This window comes from Strongylocentrotus purpuratus, unplaced genomic scaffold, assembly GCF_000002235.5.
Source record: "Strongylocentrotus purpuratus isolate Spur 01 unplaced genomic scaffold, Spur_5.0 spur5_scaffold_19, whole genome shotgun sequence".
NCBI lineage: Eukaryota > Metazoa > Echinodermata > Echinoidea > Camarodonta > Strongylocentrotidae > Strongylocentrotus > Strongylocentrotus purpuratus.
In genome coordinates, this window is record NW_022145604.1 from 18,320,904 (window position 1) to 18,348,287 (window position 27,384).

The 27,384-nt window shown below is 37.2% G+C and overlaps 1 protein-coding gene across 1 annotated transcript; it reads left to right on the forward strand.

The window, feature by feature from the left end:
* On the forward strand, positions 1–27,384 carry LOC105439308 (disintegrin and metalloproteinase domain-containing protein 23-like). The gene is made up of 23 exons (XM_030990500.1): positions 1–46; positions 611–682; positions 2,970–3,041; positions 4,007–4,164; positions 5,262–5,346; positions 5,922–6,006; positions 7,186–7,237; positions 7,588–7,687; positions 8,292–8,363; positions 9,444–9,527; positions 10,872–10,952; positions 11,449–11,496; positions 14,026–14,089; positions 14,990–15,062; positions 16,172–16,285; positions 17,007–17,166; positions 18,246–18,405; positions 19,075–19,189; positions 20,082–20,108; positions 20,427–20,453; positions 20,915–21,127; positions 25,352–25,418; positions 27,333–27,384. Exons 3-23 carry the CDS (start codon positions 3,000–3,002, stop codon positions 27,354–27,356), a joined length of 1,851 nt encoding a protein of 616 aa, XP_030846360.1. The 5' UTR covers positions 1–46; positions 611–682; positions 2,970–2,999; the 3' UTR covers positions 27,357–27,384.

Consider the following 27,384-nt stretch of genomic DNA (forward strand, 5'->3'; position numbering starts at 1 on the left):
CCGAGATCGTGACAAACCAGCGTGGCACCGGACATCAAAGATAAGGGTAAGTCCTCATAAAACTTCATGATCAACTTTGATCATTAACACTCTGCTGGGTTCCCTTTAAATCTATTTCAGTGAGAAAAACAAGCAGGGAGGATAATTTACCCGCTTCGTATGTAGCACATAAATCAAGACAGACAGGCCATGCATATTAACGCAAATGAGATGGTCTGGGACGAGGAAGGGAAAGGAAGGGAACAAGATAAATGCTATCTAGGGGTTGGAGAAAATCACTTGAATACTCCAAGAGACATACAGGTCGAATTGAATAAACATATCTGCATTTTATGACAGTTTAAGAGCATTTTGATGGTGTTTAACTTGTTAAATATTTGCTCACTTAAAGGAATAGCTCCTTGTACTCTCGTTTCCCTTGGTTTTAATTTTGTTTGTGCGTGTGTGCGTATGTGTGTGCGTGATGTGAAGGGGGTGGTAATTCATTTAATCTTTTGTTGGTAATAAAGTAAATTAGAATCCCCTAAAACACCGTGTTCTTTGGATCAGCAAAATATATGAAATTAAAAGTTTGTTTATGTTTTCCTTGTAATTTCTATTATTATGATAGAGAAAGCGAGCGGAGAGAATTGAACTGCCCCAACAATACATCAGAGCTGCCTTAGTTTTCGACGAAACCTTTGTAAGTATACACTTGCCCATTTTTAAGAAATGTTCAAGTGGTGTAGTATTTTATTATCAGTCGGAGTTAAATTGGAGGGCAATAAATGTCCACTGCTAACGAGACCTGTCAGAATTGATTTGTTTTTATTTAATGAAAATCATACAAAAGCTGTCAAGCCACTTTTACCTTAACGAAAACAACAAATATCGCAGACTGGGGTCCTAATTGTCAGGAATAAGATAATGATTAGAGCATTTTCTAAAACAAGAAATTAAAAGATATGAAGTCTCTGCAAAGAGTTTCTAGTCAGCGGAAGAGCGATCAGCGCAGCTCAACAGTCCTTTTGAAGTAATACGGAACGTATCTTGTTATAAACGAGGGACATGCATTGTCCTTCAAAAGCGGCCCTCTCCTTGACTGGTTATTGAAATGGCAAAACTAAACGGTTTGAACCCCTCGATAGACAAGCAGTGCTGTTACTAGAACTTCAGAGTTAGGTTAGCTATTCGTATCTTAGAGTATCTTTTTAGTATTTGTAGTTAATTTCTAGTTTCGTTTAGAATTGTACGACAGCAAATGAAATAAAATATAATTATATCCAATCAGATTTCGTCTTATGCATGTTATGTGTTTTTGTAATTGAGCAACAAATTTCCTCTTGGATTTTGCTCATCAGTTAATGCAAATAAACAATTATTTTAGCCGCCAAATTCTGGATTCCATATCTCACTAACAATTGTCTAGAGAGTACAATTAAACAAAACCCTATCGTATACCCTAAAGAAATCATGTCGGGAATACATAATACGCCACTGTAATGTCGCTATCGGAATAAGTTGATTTATGGAAAGGTTTACAATCTTGCTTAGGAGGAGCGACCATCTATGTACTCTACTCGGCATAGACGGGAGAAAGCACCTTCACTCGACCGTTACACTAGTCGTAATGAAGTTGAACGATGTATTCAATATTACAAATCTGGGGGAATAGCAAGGTGATGGGGTGATTTATCAAGTATTTACAATTTTTGACAGGGTCTTCTTAAGAGGAAAATGTCATAGAATGCAAACACATCTCAGAAACTGGGAAATCGGGCCCAGGAGGTTTCAGGGTCTCAGAAATAGATGCCAGGCATGAAAAGTATATGAGATGAATATAAAATAAGCCAGAAGTGACGTACGTGTCTAAGTGAGAAGGGGTCTCCTCATTTAAAGAGAAGGTCGAGTTCTGGGAAGAGGTGAAAAATAATAAGTGAGCGTTTTCATCGGTATTATGCAAGTGTGGAAGAACATCGGAAAAAAAGTGTTCCCTGAAAAGCATGGCTCTTCAAATGCCTTCATATTCTAAATATGACATGTAATTGCTTAACAATGAGGACCACATTTTATGCCACATGTTTGTGTAGTCCTATATTCATATTTCTGTGTACAGTACTTGTTACTTTTACCAAGACTTTGCCAAATATTTTATCATTTTGATGATTCCAGAATCTTGCAGCACACACCAATACTTATATGCTAGAAGATCAATCTTTTCTGATCGATTCCACACCGTTCCTTTCACAATGTAATCGCATGACCAGAATTCAACTTTATCTTTAAACCTAGCAGGAATAGTTTGACCTGGTTTGAGACAGAGTTGAGGACTGGTAGGGTTTTTTTATTAATATACACTATACGAACGTCAAAATTCATCTGCCACTTTGATCATAATTTGTTAACCGCGTCATAGATATTGCATGAAATGTTTCATTTATTTAATTTGCACCAAATCCCACCTTATCTTTTTATCTTGCAATAGTTTTCATGCATTTAAAACTATATTTATGGACATCATCATACTATACTTTTAGATTTTTAATGCATTTTTCTGTTATAATCAAAGATAGTTTCGAGATAGAAAGGCAGTTGTACGAGAAAGATATACATGTATTGAATGTGCACGGTTGAATAAAATACTATTTTAGAAAGTATTCAAATTCTGTCCGTGTACCCAATTTAATTTACAGTTCGTTACATAGCCTTTCCTGCTAATGACGATAGATTGGAAATATATGTGAGAAATAGAGAGAGAGAGGGGAGGGATGTGGTAGAGAGTAGAGAGATCGAAAGAGATGCATGGTTAGACATGGGAGAAAAGAGTTTACAATAAGGGAAGATGAGAGGGAGAGAGCGAGCGAAAGGTGGAGAAAGAGAGGGAAAGAGAAAGAGAGAGAAGTGGGGGGGGGGGGGACGGAGAACAAAATAACAAATATGATTATGTCGTGCTTTCCTTTCATCAATAATTTATGTGTCCTCTTTTCTAGCACGCGCCTTTTAGTCTTGAAGACGAAACAATGGAAAGGTTTGCAGTTAATCTCACCAAGGAGGTGGATCAGGTATCTACATCGAATTTCGTTTTTGTTTCTTCTCTCTATCTCTCCTTTGAATCAGAACATCCTTTATATCATCCCGGAATAAATCACATTTGCTACGAGCTAATTAGATATAATTTGCACTGATCTGTAGCGGTCTATGAATGATTAAAACAAAGACGGGTTCATCATCTTTATTGTCCATACTTTTAGCGATGGAAATTTGTGATATTTACGTGATAGCTGTATACGTGAACAGACATAGATATAAATTCATTCAAAAAGGCAAGTTTGAGTTGGAAAAACCCAAACAAACATAAACATGCCATGCATCAAATCTAACACACATGTATATAAAGTAAAATGCATGCAAAGACGATAAGTTTTACAATACAGGTATCAGTAATGTATTGTACTGTTATCACTATTATTATCATTATTTGTATCATCATTATTTGTATCATTATTATTATAATTATCATCATTATTATAAGTATCATTATTGTTATTCTTATTGTCATTATTATCATCATCATAATAATCTTCATCATCGTCATTAACAACATTACTATCAAGTTCATCAATTGGTAATAGTAAGAATTTCACCAAAGTAATCTTAAGTGAGCACTAGAACCGCTTCTTCAAGCAGTCATGTTATCAAATTAAATCTGCTGTTCTGCTGAATGGTGTTTTATGATTGGAATGAAACTTCCAGGCCCTAAACCAGGCAAATACATTATGAAGACATGAACGTTACCTCAAAGTTTTCCTATTTTTACTTCACCCTACGCATATTTTGATTTTCAAAGACTCTGTTCTTTGCCTTTTCCTAGTCTCTTCAAGACAAACATGGGCAAGGAATATTCATTTGAGAGATTTCTGCCCCTCGCTTCCGTGGCTTTTAGATAATAAATCCAACCGAACCACGTCTTGCTTACTAAAAAATCCAATAACAAATAACGATTGATGTTCTTTGTCGTGTCTTCCAGACATTCAGGCAGCTTAATATCAGGGTTCTATTAGTTACCATGGAAACATGGACCTCGAAAGAGCACATGAATGTTTCGTCTCCGCATCATCTTCTAGAAAGGTTCCGCGACTACGGCACTTCCCTACCAAAATATCATGATATTGCCTTTTTACTTGTGTAAGTGAACATTATCAGTCATATTTGCAAACGGCTCTCAAATAGCAATTTAATGTGTATTGATTTCTAATGCAACAGATGGATCTATTCTTATATTATATATTATTTGAAAGCAGGTCGGGTTGTAGCATTTGCTCTTGGTCTGCCTCTTATCAGATATCTAGCAGATAGAATGAGATATATTTTCTCTTTGAAAACACACAGGAACATTGCCTTCCGCCCTCCCGCCCCTCCCATTCCATTAAAAACAACGCGGTAAACGATTGAGCGTGATGCATTCTTATAGCAATACCATAATCAAAGATTTCTGTACCCTGTGAATTTACTCATCAATTATACAGCTTGAAAAAATAAAGCAAAACCAAAATTACAACTGAACCGAATGTTTACCTCGAAAGAATAACCAGTGAAGTGTATAAATAGCATTTGATTAGTTTTGCAGGTGCAAATATTGATCAAGATATCAAAACAATATGTAGACGTCAATAATTCTAATTATACCTATAAACGTATACATGAGTTTCGAAAGCGTTTTCATACAATTTTAAATGAGGCCTGTGATATAAAGTTTCTGTTTCCTTTTGGTTTAAAACCACGACTATGCGGTTGAATATAATTGACAAAATATTTAGTAATTGCTCGAGTGATATAATTTCCTTTTTTTCTTTCTAGAAACTAATAATACTTTCATATTTAATACAATTTGTTGCCATCCTTCGAGTGACATAATTTCCTTTTTTTCTTTCTAGAAACTAATAATACTTTCATAATTATAAAACGTTTTTGCCATCCTCCGAAAATTGGAAAGGATGTCAATATAATATGCTTTCACTGTGTAAAGGAATATTCTATATGTACCGCTATAACTATTATTTATTTCTATTGATATTTTTGTGCGTCTCTCTTTTCTCTTATTCTTTTTGCCTTTTCCATTCCTGGCTCCTTTCTCTCTCTATTGATTTCTCTTTCTATTTGTCTTATTTTTCCTTCTTTCTCCTCCCCCCCCCCTTCTCTCCCCTCTCTCTCTCTCTCCCTCTTCTCATTGTCTCTTCGTTTGTATTTTTCAATGTCTGTCTCTCCTCTCTTTTTATCAACAGGTTTAATTCATCCGATATGGCAAAATCAATGACAAGTTTTGATTCAATTTGCCACCGCAATCCACCGGCAGCCGGTGTTATTTGGGTAAGCGCTATCGTAGTCCAAAAGTATAAAATGTCCTACTTCTTTTAAAAGTATGTGTTCTTAAATTTCTATCTTAAGGATTGGGTACATTGGATATTTCTTTGCAGGAATGAACGGGAAAGCGTTGACATGGAATCAATTTCCTGCAGAATTAAACAGGTTTTGTTGTTGTAATGCAAGTCGGTGTTGTTCCTCATTTCCACTCCTAACGGCGATGGTAAGATCCGTTGCAATTATCATGTAGTAGAGATCGATACTTATGCACGAAAACGCTGAGAGTAAGAGTAATGAGAAAGGGATATTACAAACATTAATTGCTCGCTTGGAATTGCAATGAAACAGATTGTTAGCCTTCGTTATGAATATTGTGAGTATTTCTATATGCTGGCGGAAAAAGATCCGCCCAAGAGAAAATGGCTGTCGACTTTACGTCTGTTGACAAAGATGTACAGACCAAAATAGAATGACTTATAATCACTTTCTTTCACTATATTTTCCCCTTTTTTTCCTTCATCATCTCTCTGTCCATCTATGTATTTCACTCACTCGATCTCTTCAAATTCTGTACGTGACAGGTTTCAGATATTAGAAAGCCATCGAGGATCGCAACTTTGATATCAAGAAGAATAGCAACAAGCCTAGGACTATTAGAAGAAACAGGTGAGGATTGGTAGAAAGGAGAGTTCTGTATGCACTTTCGATTTGATACCCCTCCCCGGGATTGATTAAAATAAAAGCAAGTTTAAACGTATTACAAAAAACAACATCATCCTACTGTTACTACTACGGTTCGAGTCCCGCCGCCGCACTAATGTCCTTTGGCAAGACATTGATCTACATTTGCCACACTCCACCCAGGTGAAGTAAATGGGTACCTGGTAAGGATTTATTCCTTGAAATGCTAGAGCGCCGTATGGCAGCCGTGCTAAAGCCAGAGTAATAATCGGGAGCGCCAGGAGGGTCAAATCTGACTGACATGAGCGCTATACAAGAACCCACTATTATTATTATTATTACTACTACTACTACTACTACTACTACTACTACTACTACTACTGCTGCTGCTGCAACTACTACTACTACTACTACTACTACTACTACTACTACTACTACTACTACTACTACTACTACTACTACAACAACTACTACAACTACTACTGCTGCTACTACTACTACTATTACTTCTACTACTACTTCTACTACTACTATACCACTACTACTACCACTACTACTACTACTACGACGACGGCGACGACTACTACTACTACTACTACTAATACTACTCCTACTTAGTATACTATTACTACTTCTACTACTACTACTACTACTACTACTACTACTACTACTACTACTTCTACTACTACTACTACTACTTCTTCTACTACTACTACTACTACTACTACTACTACTTCTACTACTTACTACTAATACTACTACTACTACTACTTCTACTACTACTACTACTACTTCTTCTACTACTACTTCTACTACTACTACTACTACTACTACTACTTCTACTACTACTACTACTACTACTTCTTCTACTACTACTACTACTACTACTACTTCTACTACTTACTACTAATACTACTACTACTACTACTTCTACTACTACTACTACTACTTCTTCTACTACTACTTCTACTACTACTACTACTACTACTACTACTTCTACTACTACTACTACTACTTCTTCTACTACTACTACTACTACTACTACTTCTACTACTTACTACTAATACTATAAAGATCTGGTTGAGCATGTGACTGCAACTAAACTGTAACATATTTCAAAAGAGAGATCAAAGTTGTTCAAAGTTTTGTTTATTTTTTGTCTAGATGCCTGTCAGTGTGAAAACCATAGTTGTCTCATGAACGTGTCTACATTTAGGTAAGAAAATACATACATAAAAGAGTTTGAACGTACATGTAACTGGAATAAACGAATTTAGAGTTTTAAAAAAAATTGATGAATAGATTAAAAGGTAATACACACCATTGATATACATGGTTTAAGTCGAAGTATCAAAATGAGGTTACATATCTTAGATAAGCATGATTATGGAGGTATAGAGCCGGTCATCTTTCTTCAAATTTTTTTTGTTCCTTATAAAACTTGAGCGTACTATATTATAATAATACACAAATTCTTCATTTACAATATAAATATTCAACACTAACATTGATGATGCTTCACGAAAATTAATGCCCCAATCATCATTCCATATCATTTTATTTTAGTGGAAATCCCGGGTTCTCTGACTGTAGTGATCAAACATTCCAAGCTGCCTATAATAGAGGGAAATTTTGGTGTCTTGACACTCCACCAAGAAATATCGAGGTAAGAGAAAAGACAAGAGAGGGAAAGAGAAGAGGAAAGATAATTAGGAAGGAGGGAGAGAGAGAGAGCGAGAGAAAGAGAGAGAGAGAGAACAAATCAAATAGACAGAGAGGGGGAGATGGAAAGGGGATAAGTTCTGGTCATATATTATGCAAGGGGAAGAAAAGGTTTTGTTTTTTTCTTCATTCATGGTAGGCCTACCTACTATCGTCGTCTCATCAGATGTGTACCGAACTACCTGTTTGCCGACAAGAGGTTTATTCTTCGAAAATTTGTCGCAAGGTGGCGTAGTTCAAATGTAGCTATTCACACGATCAAACCTAGAGTGTTCTTGATATTAATAAAGTTTGGAGAGTTACATACCGAAATCAAGGATATGGCAAGTATCCTCTGCAATTTCTTCCACGGATACTGTAGTATAGATAAGAAGAGTTGCAAGACTTATTGAGAGAGAATATTCATGCCTCATTCTCTCCCGATACCATTTTTTGCTGTGAAAGATATGAAACATGAAGTTGCTTATATCCTCGCGAGTGAAATGAGTCAGAGGTTTTTAACATTTGAATACGGGACTAACACGATTTTCTTACCTTGATTTCGAGAGCTGATAGAAGCACCCCTGTGCGGCAATGGAATAGTCGAAACTGGAGAAGAATGTGACTGTGGAAATGATACGGTAAGAAAATATAACTATAAATAAGTTTATTTCATTTTTGCCTTTTAAAATGAAAACTGTTAAATTGGAGATTTTACGATAATCTGTTAATAAATTGATGGTAATTTAAGTACCTATTGTATTGCCTATAGAAATCATATCGGATTATGAAATACGTCATTGTCATATTTGCACATTTCACCATATAGTCAAATGTGTATTAAAAGTTTCCTGGGTTGATCTTTTAAAAGTATTTGTGATCTAATATGTAGGATGGTGAGGTGAGCTTGTTTTAAAAAGATAACGGTATCAAAAAGAATATTGTCCATTGAAATGTGCTTAAATATGTTAAAGATTGTTAGAACAGCACAACAGCAATATAAGAAGAGATTAAAGGTAATGCAAAGTTTTGGGAAATTTCGAAAATTGGATTGAGAGTAATTCTTTACAATTTTTATATACTTGGATGCCCCTGTGGATGTATTATAAACGCTAGAAAATTCAGCCCCTAAAACCCTTTTGCTTTCGAGAAATTGAATAATCAAAGATTTACCGGTGCTCCCGGTAAATTTCAAATATTTCAAAAAGCGCCTAAGGCCATTCCATGGTAGCTGCGACCATGAAAATCTCATAATATGTAGTTCTGATATATAATTTTCTAACGGTAATAACAAATCGGTCGATCCTATAGTCAAGAAACATTGTTTTAGAGCTAAAGTAATATCAGTCTTGAGAGGGCGCTTTACAACATAAAGATTTTATTATCTACAATTTCATCACTTTAGACTTGATTTCAAACGCGACAACGATCATTGAATATTGTAAAATCGCATATGCTTCCAATAAGTTAATTTGAACCAAATTTATGACCCCATACCAAAACTTTGTAATACCTTTAAAGAGGAAGACATTTCTTGAAGGTATTGAAAATTTTCACTAACTAGCGATTGTATTTCTTGAACCGTACTTTCTTTCAAAATTATCAAATAGTAGTTTAGGACATAGTTTTGTAGTCTTTATGGCAGCTATAGCGTGAAGTGTGTATATTGGAAATGTAGTGAAAAGTGTTTTTACATAAATCCATTTATCTGTTTTTTTAAGGCATGTTTGTCCTGCTGTCAAGCTTGTGTTCTAATAGAAGGCGCTGAGTGTGCAGGAGGAAGATGTTGCAATAGACAATGTAAGGTAAGAATTTTGTTAAAGTCCAGTTTTGAAATTCATGCAGTTAGTGATGATAGAAATGTTCGAGACCAAATGGATGCGCTAGGGCCCTTTGGTAAAGCATTAATCCTCATTACCAAGTCCCTCGTTCCCCTGATTGCTTACTTGTTAATGCTATGGTGACATTACCCAAGAGTAGCCTGCTCGGCGGCCGAGCGGCCAGTTTTTAACCAATTCTGCCCGGCGGCTGCCCGGCCACCGACCGGCTGCCGCCCAGGCACCGCTCGTATTTAGGGCATCGCTCGGTCGCCGCTGAAGTTTTAGCGCGGAGTTAAAGGGAAAGTCCACCCTGAAATTAAGTTAGTTTTAATAGGAGTAGAAAAATGAGAGAAACAAGTCAGTGAAAGTTTGAGCAAATTCCGATTAAAAATAAGGAAGTTAGGATTTTTTGAAGTTGTGATCAATCAAACACAAATTGGCAACTCTATGACGTATCATGCGAGCTCAACTTCCATTTGCTCAGTACTAAAAAAAATCTAAAATTTTCATTTTCCCTCAAGAAAAATTTCAACCATACATGCACCCTAAATATAATAATTGCAAATATGTTTCTATACTCCCCCTGCAAGGAACAAATATATATTCCGTCATCAATAACGAAGAAAACGTGATTTTATGGAATATTATGCACAAAGCAAATGAAGGAGAGCTTGTATAATAAGTCACAGAGTTGCCAATTTGTATTTGATTGATCACAACTTCAATAATTCATAACTTTCTTATTTTCATTCAGAATTTGCTCAAACTTTCACTCACCTGATTTTCTTATTATTCTGCCTCTATCGAAACAAACTTATTTTTGGGGTGGACTTTCCCTTTAAAATTTGGGCGGCGCCTGCTCACTTTTCACTCGCCGCCCAAAATACGCTCGGTGCCTGGGCGGTCGCCGCCCGGGCACCGACCTAATCGCTGGGCGATGCCTAATTCCAGCAGCGGCCGAGCAGGCTACTGATCGGTCGGTCGCTGCTCTGATTTGTTACCATAGCTTAACATGCACATTATGCTTTCCTAGCAGTTAGGTAAAAACAAACCACCAAATCAAACCGTCAATACTGTTTTGTCTTAATAATCAAACCCAAAGCGTCTAGGTGATATTTTAAATTTCTTTTCCATTGTGTTTTGTAAAATGCCAGTTCATTTCACATGGTGTAATGTATACCTGCAGAGAAACATTAATCTAGTTGTCTTGTTCCAAAATTTTCGTAGTTCGATAGAGGGTTGTCCCTTGTAGTCGCAATGGATATAGAAATTTGTATTTTTTTAATCAAGTCTTGGTATATCTATTCCTTTTCTCTTCATATTTTTTAGTTATTAATGGCTGGTTCCATCTGTAGAGAACGCCAAGGATCATGCGACATTCCAGAGTATTGCTCGGGTACATTCGGAAACGTAAGGCGGTTTAGCTTCTTAATTGATTATTTGCCTTGATTTGTCAAATTGTAACTTTCATTCGGATTCATTAGTGTTTATTGATTCTCATTTCATCATCCAGTATTTTAAACGCTAGATATTACTCATTTGAAGATGAATATTCATATTCTCAATCAATTGTTATGCAAAATAAGGGGGAAAATCATTTGACACAAAGATTGTTCTCTGGCTGTTTCCAGCGCAGTCTTCAGCTGTTTGGCATAAATTATTATAAATACTGATGGAATGATATTTGAAGTAATATGCATACTTTTTTTGCCAGCATGTTATTATAACTTTTATTCGAGGCAGTAATTTCCTAAAGATTTTTTTTTGTGCGAACAATAGTTCAAAGTGATTTTTAAGACAAAACATACCTTTAGGTATGCTTTCACAATGGTTTTACATGTAAGAGAAATAAGACCCATACATATTCACTGTATTCGTTTCATCTTTTTTATTTTTCTACCTCAAGTGCCCTAAAAACGTAGTGCTTCATGATGGCGCTCCTTGTAAGAAAAAGGTAAATATAATTTATTGATGTCATAATGCTAAAAATAAAATTATCAAAGTCTTGCGTCCAGTTCTTGTAAAACACACTACATAAAACTATCAAGAGCATAAAGATGCTAGCAAATGCCTAGAAAAAACGATAACTTGATCAAGTTACTTCTGGAAGTATGCAATTTGATGTTTTGTTGTAATTTGTTATATCACAAAACAATGCAATTGACGGAGAAATCTTATTTAATGACATTTTATCCTCAAACACTCTCATTTTTGTTGTAGGCTTGCAAGTTTTTAAAATATTTTTATTCTCCCTTGACTTTATTAAGACAGAACACAAAATATAACAAAACTTCTTTTTCGGAAATTTGCAATTAAATTCTGTACAAACATGTACAAATATGAGTAAGAAAGAAAATACATTTCTAAGTTCAGAATACTGTCCCCCCCCCCCCCCCCCCCATATGTATTAAATGAGGCATTACAGTTTGAATTTGCAAAGTGCCAACCCATATTCTTTCTTACATTTCACACTCTCTACATCGCTGGTACTAACGTATCAGATGTTATCGCGTCCATGTGTTTTTGCGGTATGTACGTGTATTGCACATTCTCGTGACTGACAGCCTGCGATATTTACTTTGTATGTACATACTCTTTAAACTCAACAGCACGCAATGCCTTTTCACTTTCTTTTAAAGATGAAGTTGAGTTCTGGTCATGCGATTGCATTGTGAAAGAAACGGTGTGGAATCGACCAGAAAAGGTTGATCATCTAGCAAATAAGAATTTGTGTGTATTGCAAGGTTCTGGAATCATCAAAATGATAAGAAATTTGGCCAAGTCTTGGTAAAGTTACAAACACTGTACACAGAAAGATGTATATGGGACTACAAGAACATGTGGCGTAAAATCCTACCCTGGAATTTTACGATGTTACATGACATATTTAGAATATGAAGGCATTTGAAGAGCCATGCTTTTCAGGGAACATGTCTTATCTGATGTTCTTCCACACTTGCATAATAAGAATGATAACGCTCACAAATTATTTTTCACCTTTTCCCAGAACTCAACCTTCTCATTAAGTATGCATTTTAATTTAAGACAGTATTAAGTATCGAAGTGCGTCGTCATACTGGCCAAGTTGTCAAGGTTGCGTTTCCGAACATTATTTTGTGCTAAACACCAGCCACAAACAGTGAATTTGCCCTGCTCCACTCTAGCCCGTTGCTTGAATGATTCTGCAGTGTTATCTCATGTACAGGCTCTGTCGTTTAGAACCAGTAACCTGGACAATTGGTGAATATGAAGTTAATAGCACTTCGGTACGCTATAGACAGCATGGTGGGAGAAACAAATATTAACTCATCAATCCTGATTAGAATTAGAGTCTCACTATTGCACGTTTCCATATCATTATCAAACTACTTTATCCTTGACGAATATCAACTCAAGGCTATACACATTAGAAGCTTTCATTTATATTCTCTTTCTGAATGGGTCCATTTAGACACATGAAACTTAAAAAGGTGTAGAGTAACTTCTATTCTGACATTAAAGTGAGATAAACGAGGGGTTGTATCATAGCATATTTTTAATAATTATACTTAGAACGAATATGATAATTGAAAATTGTTTTAAGGGAAAATATAGTTTTGAAGATTTTTTTTAGTAAAGGGCAAATTGGAGGAGACCTCGCAAGATACGTCACAGAGTTGCCAAGTTATGTTTGATTTATCGCACCTTCATAACTTGGTTTTTGCTAAAACTTTCACTGACTTATTTCTCTCATTTTCTCCTATGAAAACCAACTTAAAGATAAACTTGAGTTCTGGTAAAAAAAGAAAGAAAATTAATTCTCACAGAATCAAACGAAACTTACACTGAATGTTCAAGATTACAAATAAATGACATGTGCCAAATAATTTTGGAAGAAAATGTAAACTGGCTGAGAAATGAGCATAGAAAGACAACGAAATCAAGGTAGTACTAGCCCCGACACCATGTGTGTTGTCCCATATATAGCTTTCTGTGTACAGTGCTTGTTACTTTACCAAGACTCGGCCAAATTTATTATGATTTTGATGACTCCAGAACCTTGCAGTGCACACCAATACTTACATGCTACATGATCAACTGTTTCTGATCCATTCCACACCTTTTCTTTCACAATGCAATCGCATGACCAGAACTGGAGTTTATCTTTAAGATCAGAGTGGACTTCCTCTTTCACCTCTTTATAGTGCATTTACTGATTTATCACAGGGAGTATATTATCTCCTTATTTTATATTTCTTACCGAATCCCTTAGTTCATTCCTGAACCCAACACTCTACAACCTATCCGGCCATTAGCCTAAACCTAACCTAAAACCTAATTTGAAACTACTTCCCTGACCCTTACTTTAACCTAAACCCTCTATCTTAGACGGAAACATCATGCATCATGGATAGGGGGAAATAGAGAAACTACCACCCCATCCCCGAGAAGCGTAAAATTACATTATTTTCATTCATTGTTTTTGTATGATTATGTTTACCAGGGGGTGTGCAATGCTGGAGTTTGTCAAACAATGCAAGATCAATGCTCACATCTATGGGGTGAAGGTAAGTCATGACTTCCCTTACACGAAACATTATTTTGATTCTTTGATTTACCTCTATACTTATATCTCGATCATATCTATGTATTTCTTTGTATTTCGTCAATTGTCATATTTTATGTACATCAATAATGCTATATACTTTTATTGTTAGTTGAATATTTCTATTTGTTTTTTCAATAAATGCAGAAATATCTGCTTACATAATTTCAGTAAAACTGAAAGATGCTATTTATTATGTTTTTGAAGTAGCATTTTTGTATTGATAATTACTACACTAGTAGAAATATTGTGAATTGTGATATTACCATCATCTATTTTGTTTGATAATATTTCAATATGACAAGATTCATGTTTTTTTCTTCAAAGATTTGTATATGCGACTCCCCCTACAGTCATAGAATTCTAGATCCGCAAATGATTAAGCCTTTTGTATTAAAATGATTATGATTTAACATGATACAAATAAGCACAGCTCTGTGGGACCAGTGTGAATTGAAGTTTGAAGTTGAAGTTTATTTATTCCGCATTTTACATAAAAAGCCGTTTATATTCTTTTTATTTTTATTTATACAAGCGTATATTATATAAGAGTAGATTTCACACAGGAAAAAAAAGAATTACAGATTTCAAATCAAGTATAATGTACGGAAAATTAGTACGAAGATTTCGAAATATGTAGATATAACAGGCAAGGTAAAACAATGTAAAATTTGGGGAGCCTAAATAAAATGTATGTGAATAGGCTCCCGTACTGAGTAACACAATATAGTAGGTCTGAATTTTAAAGGTATGATAGGAATCAAACACTTTAAACGAGTAATTATGTTCTTGTTTCCGAACTGGCCAATTCTTTATCAGTGCAACATTGATACATGGACACTATACGTTTACCGTTATCCAGGTAGCAGGCTAGCTGGGGATACATGCTTACCCAATGTCACGGCAGACATGCTTGAAAGGACGCCTAATTACAGGTAATTAATTGTTATGTAAAAAGTTAGAACATGACATGAGTATCCTAGAGTATTGAAAGAATAAGATATTCTTACAGTTTCAGGAGGGATTTAGTTCTGATTTCAACCAATTTGGATAAAACCCCGCAATTTGTGTTTCAGAGGCATGACAGAAATAATTATATACCAGCATTCTTTAGCACAACCGGTGCCTCTGTTCCCGATTTAGTTCGTTTGATATTGACGCCAAGAATTTTTAAAAGAAAGATGCAGTTATAAATCATAACAGCGGAAGAATGTGGAGTTCATCACTTTCGTTCCATACAAACGAAAGTCTTCTAGGTAGCTTGCAGAGGCGGGATGGATTAATGGTATAGAGCTGTTGTCTCGAAATCCGAAGATCTCTGGTTCGAAACTAAGTCGGAGAGCAAGTGCCCTTTGGTAAGGCATTAATCCTTATCAAGTTCCTCAAAGAGTACTTTAAGCCATTGGTCCCCTGGTTTCCTACTCACAAGCACACACATGCTTTCTTAGAGGTCAGGTAAAAGAAACGACCCAACCATTTGATTTGATAAGGTGTTCCTCTGTATTTTAATACGGATGAGTTAGAAAATTCGAAAAGTAGACCTACAATAGTAAACGACAAGTGGCAATTGGAACAAGCCAAATCATTGCTTAATACAAATATTACATCTGATATAATAATTACACATGTGGGGCCTTTCAAACCATCTACGGTACCTAGTGGAAAGGTCAATGATGGTTCCCATTGAATGATATATTCCATTGCGATGCAATCACTTTTCCGTGTCCTATTTTTTCTTTATCCATCGAAAGGTGTTCCATATTTTCATAGTCATTTCCTTAACTTGACATGGATGAAGGAGCGCTTTATCACCGCTCTTTTCATTCAAATGCAGATCTTGATACACTATAGTGACTATATATTATGAGCAATAGTTCAGCAAATTTCTGTCTTAACAATTTTACAATTCCACATGACATTGTATCTGATTTAAATTCAAAAGATTATTATCGCGAAATACGTGTCTATGATATTATGATCTAGATATCATTTGAAAACCTTAGTATTTTATAATGCAGTGTATATATAATATTAATCACTCTAGGGATACTAAATGCGGGCTTCTCTCGTGTGACGTCACTGATGTAGACATGACGTCATTGCAAGCTCGTTCTCTCATGGAGTTGGCAAGCTGGGCTACGAACGATCTCCAATGCAAGTAAGTTCTTGAACAATATATTCATAGCCCTCACAGATAATTCCTTTTTAATCATGGATTGGTCCAGATCACTCAAGTGTTAAACCATATTTTTACTAGTCTATAAGACCATACCACTGACTATCTAATCTATGGCATGCAGAGAGATAATGAAGAGTTTACTATTTAAACTATTTGCTTGAGAGAGAGAGAGAGAGAGAGAGAGCAGTTCTTCGTGCATCCAGCCAATCGACTTGCTTGCAGATATCAGCGTTTGAGATTCTGTCTTTCTTTCAATGTGTGAATTTTACTGTACAAAATGCACTGTAACCTTGTTTTTTAAATTAAAAAGAGAGCGACTTATGCAAGACTTTATCTGTTCTCATGGGGTCTCACTTACCACAAAGGAAGCGTTTCCTTCGGAAGAAATACATAGATATGCCCCTTAGAACTACTACAGTCACCTCAAGTACAGAAGCTTTTTAAGGCAATACAAACTATGCGAGCGTGTGTTCGCGTGCGTTGGTGAGCGTATGGTCATCAATGTGTGGACGGATGTGCGTGTGTGTGCGTATATGTGTGCGTGTGTTTGTGTGCGTGTGGGTGCTTGTTTGTGTGAAGAAAGGCAAGAACTGTCAAAAGGACAATTTTGATAGTTTCAAAATTGTGCAAATGATTTATTCGTTGTATATTACTGAAATAAATAATGCTCTCTCACCACTTTGTCTTTGAAAAAATACAGAGTGATGAACATTGCCTTATCAGACGGAACGAACCTAGGCGCTGTGCCTGAAGGGACCGCCTGTGGGAAGGGGCAGAGCTGTCGACAAGGCGAGTGTGTCCCGGTTGATATGGCGTCTTGTCCAATGGGAATCTCAAGGAAGATCTGTTCAGGAAATGGAGTAAGTTTTCACTGGCAATGCACTCTTGATACAAGAAAAGTCAAGCTTTTCATGCATAACCAAAGCCTCTGTTTTTGTTTAATGTCAGTGTGGGCTTTGTGCACTTTGCTGTGGCATATACTAAAAATGACAATTGAGCGAGGTCCTAGGAAAAATCTTCCCGATAGAGACCGGGAGATGCCATTGGTACTTCCAGTTTTTCAGACTAGCAGTAAACAATCATGACTAACAATGAACTGTAAAAATGTATTTAAAAAAAAAAAAAAAAAAACAACTTCAATCTCTATAATGCCAAATTTAGGTTATAACATTTCTCAAGTGCCTTTTGATCTATAAAGGGGGAAGGAAAATGCACCGTAGGAGGGGCACATTTTCTTTTATTTTTTGGTATATACTCAAGGAATGCCATTTGGGGGTTTTAAAAGAGGAGGATGCGTGAACCGGTTGTGCCCCTAAATCCATGAGTGTTAACAAAATTTTTTATGCAATGTGTGTTCATTAAAAGGAACCAAAACCTTCATACTAAGTTACTTTTATTGTAAAGTTTAGGATATTTGAAAATATCAGTGAAAATTTGAACAAAATCGGGCAAGGAATAAGGAAGTTACAGCTTTTTTTAAATGGCTAGTCACTAGAGGGCGGTATTCAATTTGATGACATCATCTGTGGACAACTCTCCATGCCCTTTGTACCTCAAATTTCATGTTTTTCCTTCCTTCTCGTGATTGAGATAATCTACTCCCTGAAAGCAAGATATAGAATGCTAAATGATATTCTACTTCACATGTTATGAAGTCGGATTAAGAACACAAATAAATACGAAGAAAACGAAAAAATTGTGAAATTTTATGTACAAAAGGCATGGAGAGTTGTCCACAGATGATGTCATCAAATTGAATACCGCCCTCTAGTGACTAGTCATTTCAAAAAGCTCTAACTTCCTGATTCCTTGCCCGATTTTGTTCAAATTTTGACTGATATTTTTTAAATATCTTAAACTTTACAATAAAAGTAACTTAGTATGAAGGTTTTGGTTCCCTTTAATCTTCATACTGTTATCCTCTCGAATCGTCTTGTAGGTTTGTGCTATCACAGGAAACTGTGTGTGCTTTTGCGGCTGGAGCAGTCCCTCTTGCTCTGTGAGGAATTCAACCCGGGAAGGGGTGATCTGCATTCCAAAATCCGTACTTGTTACAAGTGACGTCTCAATGAATCCCGAAGCTCCGCCCACTGATATCGGTATGTATGTGCTGAATTTTGAATGAAGATGACTTGGCCTAATTATTTACCATTAAAATCTGTTTGAGATTTACATGTTGTGGTAATGGTAAACTGTCTTGAAAATTAAGCCTTTAAACAGAATATATTGATTCCCCATTAATCATGTTCTTTTATAATATAGGCAACAGTGTCACATTTTAAATTCAGGAATTGCTATTACTTGGAACATTAACATTTTGGGAGGGGGAATTATTTAAAAAAGAAGAAAGAGATACAAACGATCAATTGAATGCCATGGCACCAATATGATTAACTAGATACAGACGTCATGTTCTTGCATTTGTACATTATGAATGACAGGTGAACGGAGAATGATAACTTTACAAAAAAAGGAAGGAGGGAATTTCGCATTATTATAAAACTACTAAAGAGAGGGTGAGAGAGAAAGAGAGAGAGAGAGAGAGAGAGAAGTAGAGAGATAAAGAAATACAAAAAATGAGTAAGAGAGAGCAATATATGTTATGGAGAGAGAGGGACAGAGAGAGAGAGAGAGAGAGAGGAGGGAAGAGGGTGTGGGAGAGAGAATGGCGGAGATGAGGTGTGTTATGAGTTGTAAGTTAGCATACTCCTCAGTAACTCCTCAGTTGTTTTAAAATCATCGTTTTACCTGATTCTTTCTCATTTTAGATGATACCGGTGATGAAGTCGAGGTTCGTGTCTTAACGAGTGCTATCATCGGTGGGTCCCTGGCTATCATCTTTGTTGTGGCAATCATCTTTGGGGCAACCTCAATAGGATTCAAGTGAGTACATCTGGCATATCAGCAGGGGAGTGTTTCACACAGACTAAGATCAACTTTAAGTTGGACTTAACTATGGCGGGCCGTTCACGCCACCACGGTGGCGTGCACCGTTTTCTCTCACTTGTGTGATCTTTAGATAATATTTTTTACCTTCAATAATGAATTATTAAAAAGTGTAAATTCTGTAAATTTGTGTCCATGATTTGTACGTCCCTTGAGATACCAATGCCAGTAAATGGTGAGAGCAAACAGTGTCAGTGGCATGAACAGCCTACCATAAGTCCAACTTAAAGTTGATCTTAGTCTTTGTGAAACACCCCCCCCCCCCCTCGACAACTAATCCTAATAAAACTATCCTTAGTTTTGTAACTTATAAAGTGACCCCCAATCACCATCGGATATTTCCTGTATGTTGCATGAAATAACATTATTTTTAATTAAAAATAAAGGCGGTAAACATTAGGGAGAGGTTGCATTAAAGAGTAACATATTCTCAATATTTATTTACGAAGTAGAGCGGTCATGATATGACGAATAGAATAAGAACAGAAAGTTAAATTAAGATATACCGGTGTTGTTGATAGAGACGGTATGATTCCCGTATTATAATTTATTTTGTCAGTAAATTCTAATTTTCAGCTTTTTATTTTTTGCTTAGAAAAGCTTGGATCCTCTGTCGGAGAAAATAAAAATCTTTGTTTGGGTGGGGTGGGGGGGGGGGGGGGTGGTGGGATAAAGGGACTTCACGAAATTAAGTATTACCTGTTATCAGAGTTGGTCCAGCACCCTCCATTCTAATGTTATGATGACGCCTCTAGAAAATACTTAACAATATTTACGGATATTATCGTTTCTATGAGAAGTATTATTTCATTTCTTTCGTTGAATACAGGAGAGCAAGAAAGAACAACCAAGCTAGGTAAGATGATCAGTGTTACCATTACTTGTAAATATTAGATTTTATAAGAATAGATTAATCTTCCAAAACTTAAATCATGTCTTAAAATAAAATATGAAAAATATATATCCACCCCTTTGCTAATACAAAAGTTAAAATATTATTGAACTGCCTTTACAAGGAAAAGATTAACATTTTTCTCATATCTTTCTGAATACGGAATGAAACTAGACAAACAAAATACTACTTTGGTTCATCATGATGGCTTCAAATACTGCGAATATATGAAATTTTGTTCCGGGGATTCTTTCATTCTTTCTTCTCGATTTTCTTCCCCAGACGAATGCAGCAGGTAAAACTTTTTTCGTAAGTATATATATATACATTCTGCCTCTTTTCAATATCAATTTGCTTTAAACATTTGCTACTTTTGTTCATATATACATATATAGATTGGACAATTTGCTTTAATTTTCTATGAATGATTATTTTGACTCTCTTATCGATTCATTTGTACATTTTTCCTGCTTTAAGTCTACAGATCAGTCATTTTCTAAAAGATTTAACAAATGAAGTTCACCATTAATCCTAATGAAAAGATGCCACCCGGAACTTTTGCTACAACTTGTGATGACGGATGATTGAGCTTCAAGGTTTTACGACACAATTACCTGTAATCTTACACATCTTTTAATTTCAAAATTACAAAAATCGAGGGCGCAAACGCTAAGTCAAATAACCTTTAGTGACCTCATGAAAAAGAAAAAGATTCCTGTGTGTCATGAGTAAAATCCTTTTTCACTAGGTCCAATCTTTTCTTTTGGTAGAATGTTCCAACCTACCGAAGGGCAAAAGAAGCGACTGGCAAAGTTCGGTGGGGGCAGGTCACCGTATATAGCTGGCGAGCTAGAAGCCCCCTCATCTTCAATGGGCGCCCCATCTAGTCACCCACCAGGCGACCGTCATCATCATAAACCTAAACACCATAATCATCATGGCGGGGGTCAACCAGGGGGTCGTATGCAAGGCAAAAACAAAGGGTGAGCGATTTCTTGAAATTCAAATATGACTTTTTAAGACAGATTTTAAAATGATTTTAAACGATTTATGCACTTGTAATCTAGGCTCACATTTAAACAGTCTGTTTATTATCAATATTGACCGATGGATTCAGTAATCTTTAATTAATCATTAGTTACTTAGTATCTGCTATATAAACAAATCATAATGAAACACTGCATAAACGACTTTCTGGATATATATATATATATATATATATATATATATATATACACTGGCGTACTGGTGGGGGTGCTTGGGGGGGCTTCAGCCCCCCAAATAAAATTGAACCATGACTTTTTTTCACAAGTGATGTATATGTTCGTGATATCACATGATTTTCAACAAAATGCTAGTTTCTCCATTAATTCTTGCAAACTGACCCATTCCCAAAAAAGCCAGGAAGAGCTTATGTTTTTTTATAGTCACTAAGGGCCTTATAGTGGCCACTAACAGTAACACTGGTAAAAAAATCCTTTCCAGAAGCTTTGTGCAAAGCACTGCCGGGAGATATCATGCTACCTACCACTCGGGCTGAGCATGCACAGATTTGCGAACGAGCGTTCCATACTTACATCATGTAACACTGCACATATAGTGGGGGAAATTGAATTCAGACAAGATTAAGAGTAGAGAACGGTACAACGAATCGTCTTCTTTCTCTAATAATTTAATGAAACGGCAAAGCCTTCCGCGCTTTGCACGGGAGGGGGGGGGGGATTGAATTCAGACTAGGATTAAGAGTCGAGAACGGTTTTGATGAAACGCGAAAATGATTTTAGACAAGGATTAAGAGTAATAATTAAATAAAACGACAAAGCTTCCGCGCTTCGCGTGGGAGGGGGAAAACTGAATTCAGACAAATACACGATAAAATGAATCGTCTTCTTTCTCTATAAATTTAATGAAACGTGATAGCTTCCGCGCTTCGCGCAGGATGGGCGAAAATGAATTCAGACAAGGGTTAAGAGTAATAATTTATTGAAAGACAAAGTTTCCGCATTTCGCGCGGGAGGGAGACTGATTTCAGTCAAGGATTAAGAGTCGGGGTTGGAACATTGAATCGTCTTCTTTCTCTAATTATTAGATGAAACGTCATAGCTTCCACGCTTTGCGCAGGAGGGGCGAACCAAGAATTAAGAGTCAAGAACGGTACAACGGATCGTCTTCTATCTCTAATAATATAATGAAGTGTCAAAGCTTCCGCGCTTCGCGCGGGAGGGGGGGGGGGGGGACTGAAAAAATTAATTAGTTCCTGGCCCCGGGTTTATGGGGTTAAAATTGTAGGTATTTGGACATTGGCATTTTTATATTTGTTGGTAATTGGTGGCTCGTTTTGTCGGTAATCGGTGGCCTCTACACCCTTCCCCCCTCCCCCACTGAAAAAGATCTAGCCGCGCCCCCGATAACGACACAGTTTATACACTCGAGATAATTTTCGCAAGTACTACAGTGAAGTACCGGCATCAAAGCATAATCTATACAACGTCTCACGACGTGTCAGATCACTTTTCTCTAACTTCTAACGAATCCCCTCCCGCGCAAAGCGCGGAAGCTTTGCCGTTTCATTAAATTATTAAAGAAAGAAGACGATTCGTTGTACCGGTCTCTACTCTTAATCTTGTCTGAATTCAATAAGGCCTCTTTTTTCCAGGAAGTGCCGGTGGACATTAATGCGCCAAATGTGGTTCTCAAATTGCAAAAGATCCCTACTGTTGGAAGGGGTAGGAGAAAGCAATTTTACGTCATATTATATTACTCCAGGAAGCAGGGGCGTCGCCGCCAAAGGGGGGGGGGGGTGAGGGGGTGCGACACCCCCCCCCCCACCTGTCAGGATATTGTCGGTAAAATTGCGCTGCCGTCGGAAAAAAGAGAAAAGGGGGAGGGAAAAAAAGAGAGGGAAAAAAAAGAGAGGGAAAAAAGAGAGGGAAAGGGGAAAGAAAAGAAGAAAAAAAAGGAAAAGAAAAGAAAGAAAGGAAAAGAAAGGAAAGAAAAGAGAAGAAAGAAAGAGAAAAAGAAAAAGAGGGAGGAGAGGAAAGAAAGGAAAAGAAAGAAAAGAAAAAAGAAGAAAAAAGAGTGAAAGGGAAACAAACGAAACGGGGGATGAAAGAGAGGAGAGAGAAGGGAGGTAAGAGTCTGAGAGAGGAGGAGTGGGAGTAAAAGAGAGAAGGGAGTTGTTGGGTGGAGTCGTCTCGTCGAGGGAGCAAGAAAGAAACGGGTAAATATGTTGCTGTGTTGGGTCAGCTGTGTCGGTATTCTTGATCGATCCTCGTGTACTATATCAATGCAGAAGTTTGAAGTCGGTGAGATGTATATTGTCGGTCGGCCGACAAGTTTTTTTCCCTACAAACTGTGTCTTTTTATCCGCTGTGACGACTTCGAGAGTGACTACAACTACAATACTTGTTTTTTCTCGAAGTTTCACTTTTCTATAATATCAGCTAAAGAAATCAGAGGTTTAAAATTTTCGGGAAAACTAAATTCAAACAAGGTTTAAGAGTCAACAACGGTACGACGAATCGTCTTCCTTTCTATATATTGTGATGAAACGCCAAAAATTCCGTGCTTCGCGAGGAAGGGAAACTTCATTTAGTCGAGTCGAGAACGGTACAACGAATCGTCTTCTTTCTCTAATAATTTAAGGAAACGTCAAAGCTTCCGCGCTTCGCGCGAGAGGGGAAACTGAGTTCAGACAAAATTAATAGGGCTTATTTAGAGTCGAAAACGGTACAACGAATCGTGTTCTTTCTCTAATGATATGAGGAAACGTCAAAGCTTTCGCACTTTGCGCGAGAGGGGGGAAACTGAATTCAGAAGAATAGGGCTTATTAAAAGTCGAAAACGGTACGACGAATCGTCTTCTTTCTCTAATAATTTTAATGAAACGTCAAAACTTCCGCGCTTCGCGCGGGAGGGGGAAGCTTCATTCAGATAAGGATTAAGAGTCGAGAACAGTACACCGAATCGTCTGCTTTTTCTCATAATTTAATGAAACGTCAAAGAGGGGGTGGGGATGGGAGGGGTGGGGGAACTTCATTTAGCCAAGGATTACTAGTCGAAAACTGTACAATTAATCGTCTTCTTTTCCTTATAATTAAAGGAAACGTCTAAGCTTCCGCGCTTCGCGCAGGAGGCCCATCACCCACACCCCCTAATGAGCGCGCTTTTAAGTGATTCTCTTGCTCACTACCGCCCCTCCCTAAAATAAGATCCTAGCTCCGCGCCTGCATTAAAATATATAGCTATGATGCTGACTAAATTGAAGAAATAATACGTATATTTATGTCTTCGAGGAAAATGACCATTTCGCGCATATGCAAGTAATATAGATAGTCCATATGAAAAAAAAATTTAGCTTCGGCCCCGGGTTATAGGGTTATTTGTAGATATTGAACATTTAATTTTGTCGGTGATTGGTGGCTAGTTTTGTCGGTAATCGGTGGCCTCTACACCCCCCCCCCACTAAAAAAGGTCTAGCGACGCCCCTGCCAGGAAGTGCCTGAAAATGCGTTTAATTTGGTTCTAAAATTGCAAACGCTTCTTACTCTGGGAGGGGGCCAGAACCCCCTCCCAGTGACCCACCCCCTGCTTGGTCACTCCACTCCCTCGCCGTTAAAGCCTCGTTCTGTCGCTTCATCGTTTTACATTTCAACCCTTGCCATTTTGTGCCCCCCCCCCCCCCGGTAAGAAATTCCTGGATCCGCCACTGACGCCCATACCCCTTGAGCTTGGGGCCTCCGCCCCTTGACCCCCGCCGGGCTTTGCCACTAGACCCCATTTCGAGAAACGTTCAGCAAGGGACTGCATGTTAGAGTGGGGGTGATTCGGATTTTTTTTTTTGTCAGCCCCCCCAAACGTTTTTGCTCATTACGCCACTGTATATATATATATATATTATGTAAAAAAACGAAGAATTTCTTCTTACAATCAAACAATCCTATATAATATATAAGCAAAGTGATAGAGGACATTAGAAAATTATGTGTAAAAAAAGGTGACAGACAAAAAAAGGGCTACTTTGTTCTAGGGTTTTGAGAACTAGTCAGTGCACTATTACTTTCTGTCTACATCAATTAGCCCAGCTCGTATATGAATCAATAACTTAGGTCAACCGTAGCCAATTAGTTTAATTGAATATTAGTTTATTGATACTCGGGAATAATGAATAATGATTCTATCGCTTATTCTTTTTTTATGATATTTAGGCAGAAGAAAATGCGATTCCAGATAGACATGGACACTCATAAACCGCACAAAGCTGGAGGCGGTAAGGTAAGACAGAGTCACAAAACTTGCGAATGTCCATTGCACATATTCGGTAGCTAATCAAGCCCGTCCAGTTGATCAGCGCAGACCCTGGTCATTAAAACATTCTTTCTGCTCTTCGTTTGCAATCAATTTTGTGCGACGTTGAAGGTTTGAGAGGTGTAACCATAGACCTACTACGAAGTGGTTTAACCCTAATAAGGCCGGGGGGGGGGGGGCATTATGCCCCCCCCCCCGCGATTTTTCTGATTGTTCGGGAACGCATACAAATGGCGCCCCGCCGCTCACTGACTTTTTTCTTTCGAGTCTAGCGCATCTTTTAAACAATTTTTGAATGTAATTTTTCCTAAAAAGAGATAAAATATTGGTTATTGGGTCTTGTTTAAAGTTTAGGTGTTTGTTTTGGGATTCAAAATAGTTGCATTGTGGTTAGAAATGAAATAAAACAATAAAAACAACAAAATACATAAGTTAAAAAACGGTAAATTACATGAGAAAAAATGCTTAAAGGGGCATGTTCCCCGTATTCCAGAGGGCGTTCATAATACGTACCCGCTGGCGGACGGTGCTAGCTGCCTATTGACACCAACAGAATACGGCTCTTACGCAGATGGCATGTTCCGAATGCCCGCACAATGCCAATTATCGCATACATGTGCCGAAGTAATACCAATCGCAGATCGGCTCTAAGATTCGGCTGCTGTTTCCGCCCACTTTCGTGACGTCACAATCGGCAGCGATCAGCTGGCTTGGCGAAGGCAGGCCAGGACGCGCGTACTTTGATTGACAGCTGTAAGAAGTCGATCTTCGGAACCAAGATGGCGATGACTAGAGCAGGATAACTACACTGGCGGGAACGTGTCCCTTTAAATATAAAGAATATATGATTTATGGGTAAAAAGGTGAATGTCATGACCTTATTTGCATAAATTACCATAAATAGGCAAATGAGTGAATTTTTCAAAAAATTAAATGCACCATAGCATTCTATCAAATTCACTTGACATGCGTGTACATTTTCGCGGCGGTTGCGAGACCTCTGCCCAGCCACTAAGCATTTGCGCCTCACTGTCATCATGTTCATACTGTAAACGTTTCAAAGACTGCATAAATCAATCATTCACGCCATCCCAAATCAGGTAACGCCCCTCGTGTGCTAATGGCTTAAATACACGTTTATGCTTTTAAAACTTGTTTTGCTTAGCCCCGTACGCGTCTTTTTCCGTAATATAGCCATCCTGTCGCTTCATTTGATTGGCTCAATAGGACCTATACGTCATCGCTAGTCATGAATATTCATGATACGCACGCACACAGAATCTGAAGCGAAAATTTATCAAATATGATATTTCATACAAAAATTACAGATACAAAGCTAAGTTTACTTTAAATAAGTGACATTGCGACAAAATCGGGAGGCTTACCATAAACGAATGACTACCCAGTTTCGTAACTTGTCCATATTTCATTTGTTAATTTAGTCCAGAATCTGGCCGATTTAATTTGAATTTGATCTCCACCTCACCTACCAATTCCAGGATGGCTATATTACGGGGAAAAAAGATGCCCCCCATACTTTCCCTTGTACATTAAATTATCTTCAATTATGTCACAATCTGGCATATTCTACGGTGTCTTTGAAATGTCACACATTCCATGTCTACTTCATTCATTTTTTCTTCTATCTCTCGACAGGCTCCAAGAGCTAAACAAATCTTTTTTCACTCCGAATAAACAACTGGCCCATGTAATAAATCACGGATGTATTGCGACCTATATACTACCATTTCTATCATTATCATTCAGACACACTTTCAATAAACTCCTATGATAATTGTATTTGTCTGGACAATAGCAAGTTATGTTCTTCATTGCATATAAATATTTGCACTGATGTATATCACATTTCATTCTGTCCAGGCAAGAACGGAGACGATTATTTGAACATGACCTTCCCGCCAACGAAGACCTG

What these genes read in the sequence shown, in the direction of transcription:
- LOC105439308 (XM_030990500.1), top strand. Translation starts at nt 3,000, where the DNA reads ATGGAAAGGTTTGCAGTTAATCTCACCAAGGAGGTGGATCAG. An exon ending in TCACCAAGGAGGTGGATCAG is followed by an intron (nt 3,042 to 4,006) that starts GTATCTACATCG and finishes CGTGTCTTCCAG; the next exon opens with ACATTCAGGCAGCTTAATAT. An exon ending in AGATCTGTTCAGGAAATGGA is followed by an intron (nt 17,167 to 18,245) that starts GTAAGTTTTCAC and finishes ATCGTCTTGTAG; the next exon opens with GTTTGTGCTATCACAGGAAA.